The sequence below is a fragment of the Vombatus ursinus genome, unplaced genomic scaffold (genome assembly GCF_900497805.2).
Source record: "Vombatus ursinus unplaced genomic scaffold, bare-nosed wombat genome assembly UNPS02009835.1, whole genome shotgun sequence".
Lineage (NCBI taxonomy): Eukaryota > Metazoa > Chordata > Mammalia > Diprotodontia > Vombatidae > Vombatus > Vombatus ursinus.
In genome coordinates this window covers 24306422-24324914 of record NW_020949613.1, presented here as the reverse complement: position 1 = coordinate 24324914, position 18493 = coordinate 24306422, and the positions used below count along the sequence as shown (strand labels likewise).

Sequence of the window (18493 nt, the reverse complement as noted above, 5' to 3'; positions counted from 1 at the left end):
ATGAAGTCAAGACCTTTCACCATACTGGTTACCCTTTTCAGGATAGTCTCCTATTTATTGTTGCCCATGCTTCTTGAACCAGTGTCCAGAACTGGACATTACTTTCCATACAAGATCTGATGAGAACAGAGTAAAGTGGGGTTATCACATGCCTATTCCTGGAAACTATGCACCCTCTTAATGGAACCCAAGACTGCATCACCTTTTGACTGTCACATCATATCACTGATTCAAATTGAATTTGTACTCCACCAGGACCTGCACTCCACCAGGACCGACATATCCTTTTCAGAAGGAGACAAGACTTTACTTTTATCCCTATTGAATTTTATCTCACTAGATCTTTAGTCACTCCATCTCTCACTGTACTTTATAACTCTTAAACCTATGCTTCATCCTCAGGTTGACCTCTAAACCCTCTATCTGTGAGAATTTTCCTAGGTTATTAACCCTACTTTGTTTACATTCTCTTCCCTTCCCAATCTCAACTCCTTGTGAATCACTTCAATTCTATGCTGTTTTCTGTTCATGAATACCTTGTTCTGCTAACCCATCTAATCATACCTTGCAAAACCCAAAACCTAGATTAATCCAGGTTTTGTCTGCCTTCATTGCTACTCAAAAGTAGGTAAAAGGACCTGGAAAAAGTCAAGCAACTGTACTGACTGAAGCCACCACAGGTTTGTTAACTGGGCCCTCACTAAAACAAGAAAATCTTTTTACTCCTCCCTAATTGATTCTCTATTCAGCTCACCACAGTGGCTATATTAAGCTTCTCCCTTCAAGCCTCTCATAGCACCACATCCTCTCTCCTTAGATGAGGACCTTGCCCCATATTTTACCATGCAGGTCACATCCATTCACCATGAACTTCCTCTTTTCTCATCATCTCATATCCATCTGACACTATCCATCTGACACCATCCCCTTTATCTATTCTCTTACTTCAGTCTCTAAAGAGTTGTCCCTTCTTGGAAGCCTCGCTGTATGTACCCTTCTTTTTTCTCCTGCATAATGCTTTCTATTCTCATCCACTATCTAACTTCGGGCTTCTTTCTGACACCTTCAAACATGCCTGACTTCCCCCCAATCCTTAAAAAAGTACCCAGTAGTTAATCTTAGCTCTCTCCTCCTTTTCTTAGCTAAACTCCTTGTGGAGTGGGGAAGAGAGCCCACACTTGGTGCCTCTGCTTCCTGTCTTCTCATTGTCCTCTAAACCTCATGCTGTTTTGACTTCTGGTCTCAATACTCAGCTGCTCTTTCGAAAGCTATTAATGATATCTTAATTGTCAAAACTAATGGCCTTTTCTCAGTCCTTATCTTTCTTGACCTCTTTGGAGTATTTGGCATTGTTATACATCCTATCCTTGATATTTGCCTCTCTGGATTTTCTTGGGTTTCTTCCATCCTGTCTATCCATTCCTTCTCATTCTCCTTTGCTGAATCTTCATCTATGATTCAGTCCTTCTTAAATTGTGGGTTGCAACTCCATGTGGGGTCATGACCCGTGGTTTAAGAAGCACTGAAGGGGTTGCAAATGGAAAAAGTTTAAGAAGCACTGAGTAATGTTCACTGATTATGTGTGCTCCCAAGGCTTTGTCCTGAGTCCTTTTCTCTCTTCTTTCTAAACTGTCTCATTTGCTCATCTTCTGTCACTTCAATCATCATCTCTATGTCAGTGACTTCCAGATGTATATATCTAGCCTTACTCTGTCTCCTGAGCCCTAGTCCCATATTACCAGTTGGCTTGGATATATCACACTGAATGTCACAGGGTCATCTAAAACTAAACATGTCTAAAAAGGAATTTATTATCTTTCTTCCCAAATGTACCCATCTTCTAAACTTCTCTCTCTCTCTCTTTTTTTTTTTCCCCAAAGTCACTACCATGGTTCTAAGTACCCAGGTTTACAGCCTTGGCATCTTCAACTCTTCACTCAGCCCATATATTCAGTCAGTTGCCACATCACATCTTGTCATTTCTATTCCACAACATCTCAGACATTTATGTTCCCTTCTCTTTACTTACACAAACACTACCCTAAGTTTTGGCCCTCATCAACCCTTGCCTGAACTAGTATAGTTGACTAATTGGTGTCCCTCCTTGCCTCCTTCCCTCCCTTCTTCCCTCTCCAGTCCATCTCATACTGCCACCAAATGTACAGTTCTGACAGTATCACCTACCTACTCAGTAAGCTTCAATGATCCAATCACCTCTAGGATCAAATCTAATCTGGATTGTCATTTGTAGTCATATGAAACTTAACATGTTTTGATTCATCAACATTCAAAGCTCAATTTGACTACTTTCTGCTTTTCTAGTTTTCTTATACATTCCTCCTGTGACTGGTGAAAGAGGAAATGACTGGGGGCAGCTAGGTGGCGCAGTGGATAGAACACCGGAGTCAGGAGGACCTGAGTTCAAATCCAACCTCAGACACTTGACACTAGCTGTGTGACCCTGGGCAAGTCGCTTAACCCCATTGCCTAGCCAAAAAAAAAAAGATGAAATGATTGAGGAACCAAAGATTTGAGCTTCCAAGCATATATTGATTTATTAAACAATGTATGCCAAACAGATTGGGACCAGCTCCCTCAGCTTTGTCACTGAATCCAGAAAATGGGGAGACAGATTTTTATGGGAGGGAAAAAGAAGTGTCCTCTTACCTGTATTTAATCAGAGGAACACAGAAACAATAATTGATTGACCATAACAGGGCCAATTTTCATAGAAGACACATGGGTTGCTTGAGATGTATAATTGTGAGAAAACTCCGTGCATCAGTGTTTGGATCTGACCAGGTTTCTGGTCAGCATAACCTAGGTCCTTAGATAAGGATCTCTGGGCAGAAGGTAGAAGTTGTCCAAGCTTCCCAATCTCAGAGGGCTAGGTTCAAACAATGTAATAAAGTTTTCTCACATTCCCATAATTGAATAAAGTTTTCTCACGAGACAGAAACTGGACTAGATCCATAATTGAATAGGAAGAGAACTGAGCTAGCTCCAGAATTGAGTCACAAGATGGAGTTAGTATGGTTCACTCAATTTCCATTTCCACTTGTTCTAATTTCCTTACTTTTCTGCATGCACTATAAGGTCCAGTCAAACTGGCTTATTTGCTATGTTTTTCATACACAATGCTTCATGTCCCATCTCTGTGCCTTTGGACTGGCTATCCCCATGTCTGTAATGGTCTCTCCCCTCACTTCCACTCTTTGAAATCTCTGGTTTCCTTTAAGATTCATCTCAAGATCTACCTGCCTTCAGTGGGAGGCCTGTCCATGTTCTTTAAGCTATTAGTCCTTTTTATTAAGGAACTAATGTGTTATGCTAACAATTATTAAAATTATTAAATTATGTAAAGTTATATTTACATTTTATATGAATTTTGTATATACTTTAACTTTTAAACCTTAACAACATAAAACTACACTAAGACTTTTGGGACATCCTGTATATCTGCATATCTCTCCAGGTGGAATGTGTGCTCCTTGAGATTAGGTACTGTTTCATTTTTGTCTTTGCATCCCCTGTGCCTCGTACATAGTAGACACTTAAAAATGCTTTTTGTTTGATTGCACAGATTCTGAAAATGAACTAGGATTATGGTCCAGAATTGCATAGGAGGAGAGTAGATTAGTTTGTCTTTAAGAAATGGTGCAGTTCTTTTAATGGCTCCAAGTTTCTTCCTGAAACAAAGACCCATCTTTTTTAATATTAATATTTTCCTTGCATTATATGTCCTCAAAGAATTGTTGAAGCTGGAGATTACTCAAAGATCAGTAGTCACATGGTGATTATGAACAGGCTGCAACACATTACAAATGAGTAGTTTTGCAGGAGATTAGGTAAAAAGGATATTGCCAAAGAGATGTGTGGCCAGAAGATAGATGGGTCAGTTGTATGGTGAGACTGAACAGGCCACATGCTCCATTCATATCCATGCACTATCAAGATGTGTAGAAGAATATTCCTCAGCTTGCTGGGTGGATCCCTTGTGGTGAATTTCTGGGAGGATATGGATTAGAGTTGCATAGGATAGTAAGGCATGAATGGATTGCAATCAGCATCACTGGAGGGACTACCCACATAAGGAAGTCATAGATCTGTCAAATTGCAGGATTTTAAAATTTAATTAGTTAGTAACACAAACTAAGATAACAAAGTTTTCCCTGTTAGGACTCTTCAGGAGGGGTGATTTAGTGAACAGATGATTAATTTCTTTAATATCAGTGGATCTGTGAGCTCATCAATGTGGGTATTCCTTCCATCAGTGTTGATAGCAACTCATCCACACTTTCTCATCCTGTGTATTTCTTGTCCATATTCTATCATAGATCCTCCACAGAAGATCCATCCAATGTGCTGGAGGCCTTTCTCTAGGTCTTATACCATTTCGTGAGTACCAATGTAGCACTCAGGCTGTCCATCTTGTTATCTCTTTCATTGTATGACCGCTTCACCTCTTTTTCCAATCATGTATTCACCCAGTATCATCATTTATGTCACTTCTTGTACATAAGTCATCACTGGAAATAAACTGAAGCCTTCTTATGCCCATTTTCTTTCCATTAACCTTTGGGTCAACTCAACCCATGAAACAAAGATCAGTTGCTTACTGATGGCCCTTCTAATCTGTTAAAGGTTACTTTAAAACAGTTTTCTTTAAAATATTGCAAACATTTCTTTTCAGTCTTGTTTACTTGGTTAATTTGCACTATCTTCAAGGAAATAACTTGCTAAATAAAAGGTGAATTCAGCCCAGAACCTAATTAAATTATCTCAGATTCTGAATTAAATTGGAAGTGAGTGAAGTATGCATATTAAAAGTCATCTTTTGCTAACTACTTATTCAATGCTTCATTATGTGGAGGTGATCCTGACTTCTCAAAGCGATACCAGTGGTACAAAAGCCTTAGCAGGTCCTCCTGCACTGAAAGGGCTTCAAGTCTAGTATAAGTTTGGAGAGATGTCACCAGGTTTGGCTGTAGGATGATGAATTTTTCAGTCACAGCAACTCGTGAAGACCATATAGTAAAGAATAGGTGGTTTGCAGTCTGCATCAGTGGAGGCAATAACCATAATGACAAAATCATGGATCCTTGAAGTACAAAAAGTCATGCTAAACATAAGGGATCATTCATACTGAAATACGTATTTTGCTTCAAAATTTTCAGTCTTTGAAATAAAATCTTTTTTCTCCCTCCGATCTCCACAGGGATATGTGTTTATGTATTATGGACTATCTAATTTCTATCAGAATCATCGTCGCTATGTGAAATCTCGAGATGATAGTCAACTAAATGGAGATCTTAATTCCTTAGAAGTAAGTAAAAATAATGAAATACAAGCTAGTGACATTAGTGATATTACCACTTACAATTTAACAACCAAGAAAATATATAACAGTTTTTGTAATTAAATTTTCTAGAATTTGTGCAGATTAATGTTTTCTTCCAGGAAAGAATATTCACATTGTGGCTAGTACACTTTTGGGGGCTTTAACTGTTTCTTGTCATATTTTGTCCTATAATGTTGAAACCTGGAATTTGGAGTGAACCAGAATTCATTCTTAGTCTTAGGTTAGATTTAATGGTTACATTTTGGATGTTACCATCTATTTTAAAAGGTTTATGTAAATAAACTTGCAGTGATATTGGAAATTTTTATTAGAATTATACATGTACATGTGCTTTGTTTTCCAACTCAAGTGCAAATCAGGAGACCCTATATTTCTCACTATTCAACTTGCTTTAGTGATGTTTTGTGCCCTTTATATCCTATTCTTGACAGTTTCATTAGTGTCCAGAATACTGGGCATCTTGGGATGCTCTTATTGACCATGAGTTGAGACTTGAGAATATGAATTGGGAAGTTTGTTTTGGTCTTCTACCGGATCCTCATCTATAGAAAACCAAGAAGGGCTTGATTTAAGACCCTTTCTATATATTCAGGGTCCTGATTCAGTTTAGAACATTGAAGGCCCAGAGGATACTCCAGGGGATCCTTGCATCTCTTAGTTTGATGTAGGAGTGAAGAAGTCTTCTTAAGATACTGTGGGCAAAGTTCCCAGGTCCGTATATGACTTGATGGGTTTCATTTGAAGATTGATTATCCTTGCTTCTAAAAGTGGGTAGAAGGGATCTTGCCTTCTGACACTTTGCAGTAAGCAGATATTCCTCCTGTAAAAAGAAAAAATATCTTTTATTGATGTCTTTTTCATATCACATTTTTTTCTGATTGTGATGCTGAGAAACAGCATGGTGTGGTAAAGGACAGGAGAAGTTTGGTGATTAAGAGCAAAGATGAGAGGTGAGTGGTCCCAGAAAGCATCACAGATTTAGGGATTGCAGAAACCATCTTTTCCAGTCCCACTGTTTTACAAATGAAAAAACTGAGGCCCTGCAAAGTTAAGTGACTTTCTCAGGGTTATGCCAGTATTAAGTAGTAATGCTAAGATTCAAACCCAGTTCCTCTGATTATAAAGTTATGTCAATTCTTAATTCTTCTTGTTGCATAGATAAAATAAAAAACAATATTCAAGTGAAAGATATGAATGAAAAATTAGTGCATATTAGTGCATTTTTCATATTGTTTCAATTATTTTATAATAGTACCATACCTACTTTTTTGGGGGGAGTACTTAAAGGTAAACATGTTTACAAGCTCTTACCTAACTAGTATGTTAAAATTGGAATTATTTGGGAGTAATAATTACATGGTGGTATTAACTACCTACTTATTAATATTTTCTAGACAGATTTAGAGAATTTAGACCATGGTGTAGTCGATAATGTTTGTCTTTACATTTTTCTTTGCTCTTCTTTCTTTATAAAAATCAGAACCCCAGTAAGGAGTGTGAGCCCTATCTCAAGTATCAAGATAAGAAAATTGCTCCTTGTGGAGCTATTGCCAACAGCATGTTTAATGGTATGATCTTTTAAATTGCAACTTGTTTTGAAATCTTAGGACATTTTATATAGTCTGTTACAAATTTAATGGTCCAGTAACATGGATAGAACTGATAAATTTTAAGTTTTAAGTATAAAAATCTCCAAGGCTTTCTTAAATAGAAAATAACAATAATTTGTGTCTTTTCTTTTTGAGACTCAGAGAATTTTGAATGCTGTTGACTTTTAGCAAATTTTATATATGTGTGTGTGTGAGTGTGTGTGTGTGTGTATGTGTGTGTATATGAAGAGAGAGAGAGAGGAGTTGATGAATCTTTGCCTTCTTGTTGTATTTCTCAAAATATTGTAAAAACTTTAGTATTTTGTGACTTGTTCAGTAACATATTTCTCTATCCTGCTGGGAAGCCTTTTATCCATAGGGAAGGAGAGAAAGAAGGATAACCAGAACTTAGCAAAGAAAACACTTTGTTAGCCTTCTGTCCTATGGTAAATATAATTAAATGGCCTACTGACCATTAATACTACTAAATGAGAGGAGCAATGGATAATATAAATGCCATTTAACTTAGCAATCCATTATTGATTTTTTTAGGTGGTTTGGTGTGGGTGGGTGGATGTGGGTGTGAGTGTGTATTTACCTTGTTAATTTTCCTTTTATTTGGGTATTTAAAAAACAAAACAAAACACTTGAATTCTCTTTTTTTATCAACTAGTAATGTGAAGAAGTGTCCAGAAGTATACTTGTAATTGTGGGAAATTAATGTACAATAAAAAATGTATTACATAATATACTCCAAGAAAATACCTAAAAAGAAGAAAACAACTTTTTATATACTGATCTTTATAGTGGTATTATATGTAGTAGTGAAAAACTTGAAATGACTTAAGTGCGTAGTGGTTGGAAAGTGACTAAAAAGACTGTATTTTGTCAGAGTAATGTCTTATGTGTGTCATTTTTCAAAAATGATAAAATATCTTAACAGGTCAGAAATAGAGACAGTACTATATGAAACAAGCCACATTGTCAAAAAGAAGAACTAAGAAAACTGTAAATATTGACAGCAATGTTGTGTCAAAGAATATTATCAAGGATCTGTGATTTTGTAAATTCACTGTAATCTAGGATTTGCAATCTTAGAGAGTTACCCAAGGCTCAGGGAATTTCACTGACCTGCCTGAGAGGCAGAATGTTCCTACCAAAGATCCAGGTCTTTCAATCTTCAAGCACCACACTTTATCCACTATATCATATTGCCTTTCTCTTGAAAACTTTCTTGAAGGGTAGATTTGGGGATCAGAAAGGCATGTGTGTGTGTGTGTGAGTACTTATTGATAAGTTGCCATTGTAGGTTGTATATTTGTACTTTTATGATAAGATTAATTGAATACAAAATAAAAGGGCATTTATCTGATGTACCAGAGGTCAGAAACATTTTTTTTGTAATATTCTTAGAATATAGTTTTTAAAAATAAAGCACATATTAAATCAAGTGAACTGGATAAGAAAAAAAAATGCATCTATATTTTCGCTAGCCTTGAACTAAAATTTAACATTTCCTTTAATTTTGAGTGTAGATAGTAAAACATATACTGAGGAGTCCGTAGGCTTCAACCAGAATGTCAAAGGAGTCCATAACACAAAAAAGGTTAAGAACTCCTGTATTTAATATATTTGTTGTATGTCTGTCCTAATTGATTCCAGAGAGATTTTTACAACAACCTTATCTGTACCAATTTATAAATTTTAGTATTTCATTTAATAAAATACAACAGAAATAGCAGATTATTATTATTATTATTATTATTATTATTATCATCATCATTATTTCTCCCCATATTGTCTTTGTAAAAATCCATGGCCTGAAACTAGAGGAAGTTCCTTAAGGAGCTCCTACATCTTTCTTTTATTAGTTTAATGAGTTTAGCAAATTAGCTGAGTGTCTTCTTGAATGTTTGGGAGAACCTGACCCTAGGAGTATGAAGCATAGGACAAGAGAGCATAGAGAGAAAGGAAGCACAAGAACAATAATCCATGATGGGTTTAAAATGGGGTACTATCAAGTAAGAGCATAAAGTAGTTATCTTTTTTGTCTCATTTTTAGATACATTAGAGTTGTTTCAAAAGAATGAAAGTTCACTTATACCTGTTCATCTCCATAAGAAGGGTATTGCTTGGTGGACAGATAAAAATGTGAAATTCAGAAATCCACCTGGAGGTAACCTGTCTGAAGTTTTTAAAGGTAAGGTTAAAAAAAAAAAACCAACTTGAGGTTATTTTAAGATATAAATATTAAAATTTGTAAAACGAAAAACAACAGCAACAAAAAAAAAACCGCATTACCTGAGGAATGTTAGAAGAGTCATTTGCATTTTCTTATCTTGCCTGTTAAAGCTTAAATATCTATGATTTAGTAACAGTTTTGGTAACATAGAGAACTGGCCTTGGGCTAGGAAGACCTGGGTTCAGGTACTGCCTCTGATACCTACCTAATAGCTTTGTGATCCTGGGCAATTCAACTAATTTCTCAGTGCCCCAGATGATTTGGTAAGACTTTGTAAGGTTGCAGAGAAGTTACCAGCCTGCGCAGCTAGGAGTTCCTCACCATGAACTCCCTGTACACCCAGTCCCTGTCCCTGTTGTTAAAGGAATTTTTTTTTAATCCTGAAATTATAGTTATCCCTTCCACATTGCGACTTTCCCCATTGTGGTTTGATATATTGTGGGTTGACATAAGAAATTAAATGGGAATGTTTTGGGAGTTTTGCGGAAGCTGGAGATGACGCGCAAAGGCCAGCAGATGACAGAAAAAGTTTAGAGACACCGAAATGCATAAAATATATGTATAGTATTATATAATGCCAACATTAATACCATAATAATTCAGATTTCTTCTCTGGTATGAAGGGAGGGCCAAAAAATTTTACACGGATTTTCCGAATCGAGGGTGTGCTGCACCCCTAAAATCCCCACGATGTGGAAGGGATAACTATAGTTACTACTGTTCCATGATTATTCTGTGTTTTAAAGTTTAGATAAGTCTTTATACATTTGCTTTAGAGTTCACAGAATATTTTCCTCATAACAACTCTTGAGGTGTGGGTAGCATGACTATTATTATCTGGATATCACAAATAAAAAGCCAAAAATAAATTAAAAGACTTGTCCAAGTTCACACAGTTAGTTGATGTTGGAGTTGGAATTCAAACTCAGGTCTTCTTACACTTAAATTTAGTGAGGTTACTATTATATCATGCTGTGGCTAAGTCTTCTGCTAAAAATAAGGTACTCTAGTGTTTAATTTGCTTATTTTAGTGTTTTATATATCTGCTGTATAATTGGCTAAATGTCCATTCTTTTTTATTAAATTATTAATGTAGTCAATTTGTGTCTTGCAAAACAGGAAATTATGAATTATTTGGTATATGATTACATTTAAATCTTCAAGATTTAGAAAAAATATTTTAAATTAAGTATTTTAATTCTTTATATAATTTTTTGGATGAAACTTTTCTGATGGAATGAAAGTTTTACTCTTTTTTTTTCCAGATACTACAAAGCCTATAAATTGGCCTAAACCAGTGTATGAATTGGATGAAGATGAAGAAAACAATGGATTCATAAATGAGGATTTTATCGTGTGGATGCGTACTGCAGCATTACCTACTTTTCGTAAGCTTTATCGTCTGATAGAGAAAAAGGGTGGATTGCATCCAACTTTACCTGTTGGAGAGTACCTTTTGAAAATCACATACAGTATCCTTTTTTGCTACATTTATGGAATCCAGATCTATAAAAATACATTCTTGGCTAAACAAGCAACTTTGATTTTTAGTTTGTGTCACTGTAATATTATTTATTGGCTTTTGTTTTTATTTTGCTATTTGTTTTTATATAGATAAGATTATGTTTTTGTTTAAATTGTACAAATTTTAGCTTTCAGAAAAATTCCTTGAAAACCACATGAATGTATTCCCAGTGCTAACTTAGGGCTTCATGCATATTGCATGGCAAAAATACTTAAAATTTATCCACTCATAAACCAGCATGCTGCAAAGATCAGATATCTTAAATGTGTTGAAAATACTAGACTAGTTATGGTTCACAAGAACTATGAATGAGTTATGGATAGGGACTAGACTTGTGATTTCATTGATATAGGGAACTCTCAGGTGAGGAAACTTCCACCAGCAATGTAGGTTGGCACCTTCTCTACAATTTAGAGTTGTTCACAGTGTGAATAGGTCATGCTCAAGGTCACAGAGCCAATATATGTTAAGTATAGGACTTAACCCAGGTCTTTCTGATTCTCTATCCACTATATACTACATTGCTTCTTTGGATGGGTCATTTCATTTGAATGTATTTAACCTATTTCATATGTGCTTTGTTTAAATTTAAATTTTAAGAAACCTAATTTTTATTCTTGTATTGGTAACCATTACATCTCTAAAGTTTAAAATTTTAAGTTTAAAAATGTTAATTCATCCAAAGGATATAGATGATCCCTCAGTATTATCTTATATTCCTTACTAGTAAAGACATCTAGGTGGCACAGTGGAGAGATGGGCTTGGAATCAGGAAGACTGAGTTCAAATTTGTCCTCAGACACTTACTAGCTGTGTGACCCTGGGCAAGTCACTTAACTCTGTTTGCCTCAATTCCTAATCTGTAAAATGAACTGGAGAAGGAAATGGCAAACTACTCCAGTATCTTTGCCAAGAAAACCCCAACTGGAGTTGACTGAAATGACTGAACAACAACAAAATTTTAGAACGATTGTTCTCATTTAATTAATGCTTAGCAAAAAAAAAATTAACATTGTCAACAAAAACAATTACAATTCCTTATTTCACTAAGTACTAGCCCATTATTTAAATATATTTTTAGAGATTAAAAATATTTTTAAATGATTTCTACCCAAATTTACTGTTGGGCTGTCACATGAATCATAATATATATATGTGTATTTATACATAGATATATATAATTTTCATCAAGGACCATATGCTAAATGAATATATTAATGCTTTCAAGTGAAGTGCTTGCTTGAGTCCTTTATAGCCGGAGTGACTGGTGGAACACCATAAATCAAATATATTTTGTTGTAGAAATATATATGTGTGTGTGTGTGTGTGTGTGTGTGTGTGTGTGTGTGTGTGTGTGTGTGTGTATATATTCCTATATATAGAGACTGCATATTTGTTCAAAATTTCCTTGTTTTTTTTAAACTGAACAGTAAGTCCTCATTTAATATTAAATGCAGAAATTAATTTCTGAATATCAACCATATCCCCATGTTACAACCATCTTAAATCACAAAAATTAATATATTAAAGATGATAAACAGAAAATCTATATGAAAAAATTAAAAATAAGATATCTGCAGTATTGAAAGAATGTCATTGTTTTTACATGTAAATATTTTAGTAGTTACTGCTGAGACAGTCTCATTTCTTAAATCATTGTGTCAGAGTATAATCCTTGTGGTTATTGAAAATACCACAAGCTTGTTCATTTATATCCTTCCCCAGTCCCATAATCTAGCATGGCTGATAATTTTTTAGGAATCTCAGAATTTATTTTCCCTTAGATATTTGTTACATCATAGGGCCAAAGTGCAACAAGTTAATTGTGCTAATAAATTGTCAAAATGTAAAATGCCACTTTAAATAATGTTTTCAAAATAAGTTAACTGGTCATAGAAAAAATATTCCTATACTATCTTCAGATTATCCAGTACATTCTTTTGATGGACGGAAACGGATGATTTTGAGCACCATTTCATGGATGGGAGGAAAAAACCCATTTTTGGGAATTGCTTATATCGCTGTTGGATCCATCTGCTTCCTTTTGGGAGTTGTACTGCTAGTAATTCATCATAAATATGGAAACAGAAATAATAGTGCTGATATTCCCAATTAATTTTGTATTCTGAAAAGAAATCTGCATGTGCATCAAGGCCAGTCCAACTCAGCCTCGCTGTTGAATGCTAAATGTCTTCTTAGTATGTCATTTCTGAAGCTGGCTGCATAACTCTTTTTTTCCTTTAATTTTTTAAGAGCCTTGTCCCATGCTTTTTCACTGTGGATGACTTGTGAAAATATGACGGGTATATCAACTGAAATTAGCTATAGCTATATTGATCATATCAACACTGTGACTGCTGAAATGGCTTTTTATGTTTGCTTTTTATTGGATAGGCCACATGATATATACAACCTCTTTCCAATGTAATGTTATCTGCTGCTTTAATGTTTGTGCTCTGTGGGTAATATTATATGCACATATAATACTGTATAATGTATGCTTATTGTATGAAGAAAAGGATAACAAGATGTATAGGGATATATTATAACTTGGTATCCTTTCAGGAATCGAAAGGTTATGAGAAGGTAAAGAAAGCTAGATCTAAATAAAACATTTTTTCTTTTTCATATGTTGTGTGTATAGGCTTTAAGTACCATCTTTGTTAAGGTCGTTAATATATTAAATTTATCCAGTAGAGACCTATGTCAAGCCTATTTTTGATGTAGTAGGACATGTTTAACATATGTAGCATAGGAATAAGTTATTAGTCAAGCCTAAGATTAGGCCACTTACCTTCTGGATAGAATTTTAGAATTCTTACTTCCATTTCTTTAAGTCAGCAAAGCCAGGTATCCCAGCTAACTTTAAATGTTTCACATCTTAGTCATTTATTTCCCTTGGAGCTTCCTCTTCACAAGAGAAGAAAGAAGAGAAGCTGAAATGGGAAAATGGTACTATTTGGTGACAGAGCTATACCTTCTGCCTAAGGGTAAACCAGGTTTAAATCCTCAAAGGCTGTTAATATTTCATTATGGGAGATGTTTAGCATTGAGAAATTTGCCTAACCATTGGAAGTATCTCAGACTAAGTTTATTTTTACAGGTAAGTGTTTTGAGTTGTGTACTAAAGCTGTAGTTGAGAATACATTAAGAATATTAATCTTTTTCCCTAGGAATGATTCCATTTTCATAGATGTGAAGTATGAGTGTATGTTCAACCTCTTGTATAATTAAGATGCCAATTTCTTTGGTTGGTTTTCCTAGGAGTTAATTTTAAACAAAATTCTTTAAAACTTACTGATTAAATTCAGAGGAAGATTATGCATATAATAAATTATAATATATATGGTAGAAGTTATTTTATATGCAGTTACCTTGGTAAATTATACATATTCAATATTAAATAAGTGCTGTAATTTGTTAATGAAACTTATTCTTGAAGTGAATGTAAAGTTATTTTTTACATGCATGAAAAATGTGTTTCAATTAATAAGATGGCTTAATTGAATTCAAACTCTGTTTTTGTTTACTAAATTTAATCGTCAGTATATGTATCTGTACATTTACATAGAAAAAGATATGTTTATTCTGAATTTGTGGTTTAATCTCATGTTACGTTTTAAATCAAAAGTTTGGGTATTGTATTAATTTTCATTAGATATATGTTCATTAAAAATATAGTGGTTAATAGTATAAAAGGTGCCACACATCTGAATATTTTATATAAATATACAACTAGATTATGTGAGTCATACACTGACCTTATTCCTTCATAAGAAAATGACTTGCATGGCATCCTTAACATGTGACTATCACAGAAACTTTCAAAAATCTGACTCTACAGCTGTTTAATGTGTTCTTTCTATGGAAGCCTTCTTAAAAAAAAAAAAAAGCTCCCCAGATTTTGTCACTTGTTTTTAACATTTAGAATATCCTCCTCTACAAGTTATTTCTTTAGCAATTATATTAATAGGGGTTCTCTCTTTCTCACTTGTACAAATTGACATCAAGGATTGTAAGGAGAAATATCTTCAGTCTTTTAGTCTAATCTGAGGGACTTAGGGGTGTCATTAAAAGAACAAATGAAGAGCTTTTCCATGTCTAATGTGTATTGAAGATGGAATCCTAAAATGGCTTTTAAGTTTATTCATCTTACAAATATATTTCAGGCCTAAATCATCTTGTCTCCCCTTACTTGAGCCATATAACAATTTCTGTTGCCTAAATCTATTGAATATGGAATATTTATTTGATCTTTGTGAAGGATGAGGGAAGAGAAATATTTTTACCTTACAGGCTTTATGCCAACTTTGGGCTATATAGGTGGCATTCTACTTTCAAAAAAAACTTAGTTTTAAGGCACCTAATTTATAGGCTGGAGAAGATTAGTAAATACATTAAAGATTGTGTGTTAACTTGCAGGAAACATTTTGAGGTGTTAAAAGGTTTCCCATTTTAAGTAGTTATGCAGTAAATAAAGGCTTAAGAAATTTCATTGAAATCATAAGGCAGGTTTTTTTTTAATTGGAAAATTATTGTATATTACTTAGTAGAGGAATACCTAACCAAAGGGAGAGTTAAGTTGGAATATAATTTGTTTATTGACTGGTGATGAAATTTCTTTATATTTTTGAGCGATTACTTTGTTAGCATCTGTTACAGCTTAATAAAAATGAACTGGATTTACTTTGGTATATTGGCCGTGTCTTGTTAATAACATATTGGTTTTATTGATGAAATTCAAATTCAACTGCAGCCTAAGCTCAATGAATAAATGTTAATAATTCCTTGCTTATATTTCATTTAATATTTCCAGTACTGTCATCTTCATTTTTTAAAATTATAGATATTTCAAATCATAGGATACTAATATGCATTAACTTTAGGTACTACAAACTGAATCATAATTGCTGAGATTGGGGTGGGGGTGGGGAATGTATTAGGATTTCTATATTTGAAAACTGTTAAAGTCTAAGGAGACGTTTTTCTTACCTATTTAAGAATTTATTAGATTCTCACCTGAACTCTAGTCAAACTGTTTAAGGCTGGTATTATGTAGAAGTGAAAACATGCCAATAGTGAGATAAAGAAAATATGACGTGGTTATTTGGGATTGAGAAGTGTGCTGATTGTTCTGAATGAATAGGAAGAAATTGTTAGTGAATGGGCACCCAATTTGGTCATTCTTTTCTTTGTGATCTCCTGGACCTTTTAATGTCCAGTTTGGAAACATTGCTTTAGCATTATTATGTAATGCTATGTTATTTGTTAAGTAACTGTAAATGGAAGTTCCTGAGACTTCTGAAAGCAAGATACAGTTTTTTCCTCCACCAATTCCTAGTCTAGTGCCTTACCCTTGTGTGGAGATGATCCTCATTATTTAAGACTCTATTAGGGGAGAATGAGCTCAATGGGCCATTAGGTGATGAATCTTTTAGCCATGACAATGCGTGAAACTGATGAAAATGCAAAAGAGCCCCTGGTGCTGTACACTTCCAGAGGTAGTGACAGAATGACATAAAAATTGACAAAGGGTACAAAAAAATTGCATAGTTCTTAGTCCACTACATGATTTTAATTATTGGCACTCTAAATATGATTTTTAGAAAAAACCATTAAGTTGCAAAACTACTAGAGGAATCAAACTATATACATACAGATATTCTTGCTAGAAATGAAAATATGAGGAAAAGTTTATTTTAGTTTTATTGTACATCCATGTATAATTTGAGATATAAATAAAATATTTCATGCAACATTTGATCATCTCACATTACTTTGCACACACTGAACATTAGCAAATAGATTCCCATGAACATAACTGTAGCTTATGTGTCAGCATCTATTGCAAAGGATGAAGTAGAAAATACTTAGTGACTTCAAAGCCAAGTTGGGCACAGGGAAGAATAATATGTTGGAAAATGGATAAGAATCAAGAAATGAAAGGACACTTTAAAAAGAAAACCTTGCACACTTTTACATCATGAATACTTTTAAGAAACAGCTAGAGCCACTTTCATATTAAAATATATATTTTAAAGTAGCAATCATCAAAAAACATTTGGCATTGCTTAAAAAATAGAAAAGTGCATCAATAGAACAGACTAGGAAAGGGATAAACAGAAATGATAAAACTTAATAACCCAGTATTTGCTAACTGCCAAAATATAAATTACTTGAAGAATACACTATCTGATCAGAATTTCTGGAAGCACTGGAGAGAAGTCTGGTAGAAATTAGGCTTACGTTGATATCATATACCATATTGTACAATAAATTCAAAATGGAAACATGACCTGCATGTTAAAAGATCATGCCATGTAAAAAATTGGAAGAGATGTAAGTATATCATGACTTTTCACATCCATGGGTAAGAAATTCTTAACCAAAGATAATCACTTTAATAGTGGACTGGAGTATGGACTGGAGTGGGAAGAGGCTTGAGACAGAGAGACCAACCAGCAGGCTATTAAAAGGCTAGGCATGAAGTAATGAGGGCCTGTACTAGGGTGATAATGTCAGAAGAGAAAAGAGCATATATGATGTTACAAGAGTAGAATTGACTGGGCTTGGCAATAAGTTGGATATTGGGGGGAGTAGTATGACTGAAGCATTGAGGATGACACCTATGTTGTGAGGTTGGATCTCTAGGGGGATGGTGGTGCCCATTAAGGGAGAACTTAGGAAGAGGGGAGGGTTTGGGGAGAAAGAAAATGAGTTCAATTTTGAACATTTGGATTTAAGATAGCTACAGGACATCCAGTTTGAGATGCCCAATCTCAATCCAGTAGGAGATTTGAATTTATAAGTTAGGAGAGAGATTAGAACTGGATAAATAGATCTGAAAATCATCAGCATACAGATGATAATTAAATCCATGGGAGCTCATGAGATTATTGAATGAAATAGTATGGATGAAGAACAGAAGAGCACCCAGTAATGAGCCCTGGGGGGACATCCACAAATAGCAGGTATGAGCTGGAAGAAGATCCAGCAAAGGAGACTGGGAAGGAATAGTAAGACAGGCATGAGAACCAGGATAGAGTGGTGCTAGGAAAACCAAAGGAGAAGAGTATAAAAGAGAAGAAGTTGATTAACAGTGTCAGACTGCATAGAGGTCAAGAAGGATAAGAATTGAGAAGAGGCCATTAGATTTGGCAATTAAAACCATTTGTAACTTTGGCGCAAGCAATTTCAGTTCAATGGTGAGACTGAACTAGAAGCCAGACTAGCAAGTTAAGAGTGAGAGGAAAGGAAGTGTAGTCAACTTTCTCAAGTTTAGCCACAAAGGAGAGGAAAGAGATAATTCAGCTTTATAGATCAACTGAGGGAATGGGTGGTGGGGGTGCATGGGAGACACATGGACATGTCTGTATACAATACAGAAGCATCCCACAGAGATTGGAAATTAGTGAAAAGATGGGGAAATAGAGGGGGCAATCTGATGGAGAAGACAGGATGTAATGGGAACACTTGTGCATATGGAAGATTTACCTTGGCGAGAAGGATCACCTCTTCAGGCAAGACAGGGGAAACATTTGAGTGATGTGAGATGGTGAGAAAAGAGCTATCTGCATATGGCCCCTATTATTTTTAGTGAAATAATAGGGAATATTCTCAGTTGAGGGGGAGATCTGAAGAGAGATCAAAAGGTTTGGAAAAGCCACCAGTTTGTGGACGGTGAATTAATTAGGGAGGTGTAAAAGGACTATTGCCTCAGTGAAGACAGTTGAAATTATGTAACAAATTTTAGTGACCCAGGCAGCATAGTTTCA

General features: G+C 34.8%; 1 protein-coding gene across 1 annotated transcript in view; it reads left to right on the top strand.

Annotated features, from left to right (window-relative positions):
- Positions 1 to 15412, top strand: part of TMEM30A (transmembrane protein 30A) — a 49295-nt gene extending 33883 nt beyond the window's left edge. The window contains exons 3-7 of the mRNA XM_027852942.1: positions 5219 to 5326; positions 6843 to 6930; positions 9014 to 9151; positions 10459 to 10665; positions 12641 to 15412. Of these exons, the coding sequence (XP_027708743.1) occupies positions 5219 to 5326; positions 6843 to 6930; positions 9014 to 9151; positions 10459 to 10665; positions 12641 to 12834 (735 nt within the window). The 3' untranslated portion in view covers positions 12835 to 15412. The remainder of the gene's footprint in view (positions 1 to 5218; positions 5327 to 6842; positions 6931 to 9013; positions 9152 to 10458; positions 10666 to 12640) is intronic.
- Positions 15413 to 18493: the final 3081 nt, after the last annotated feature.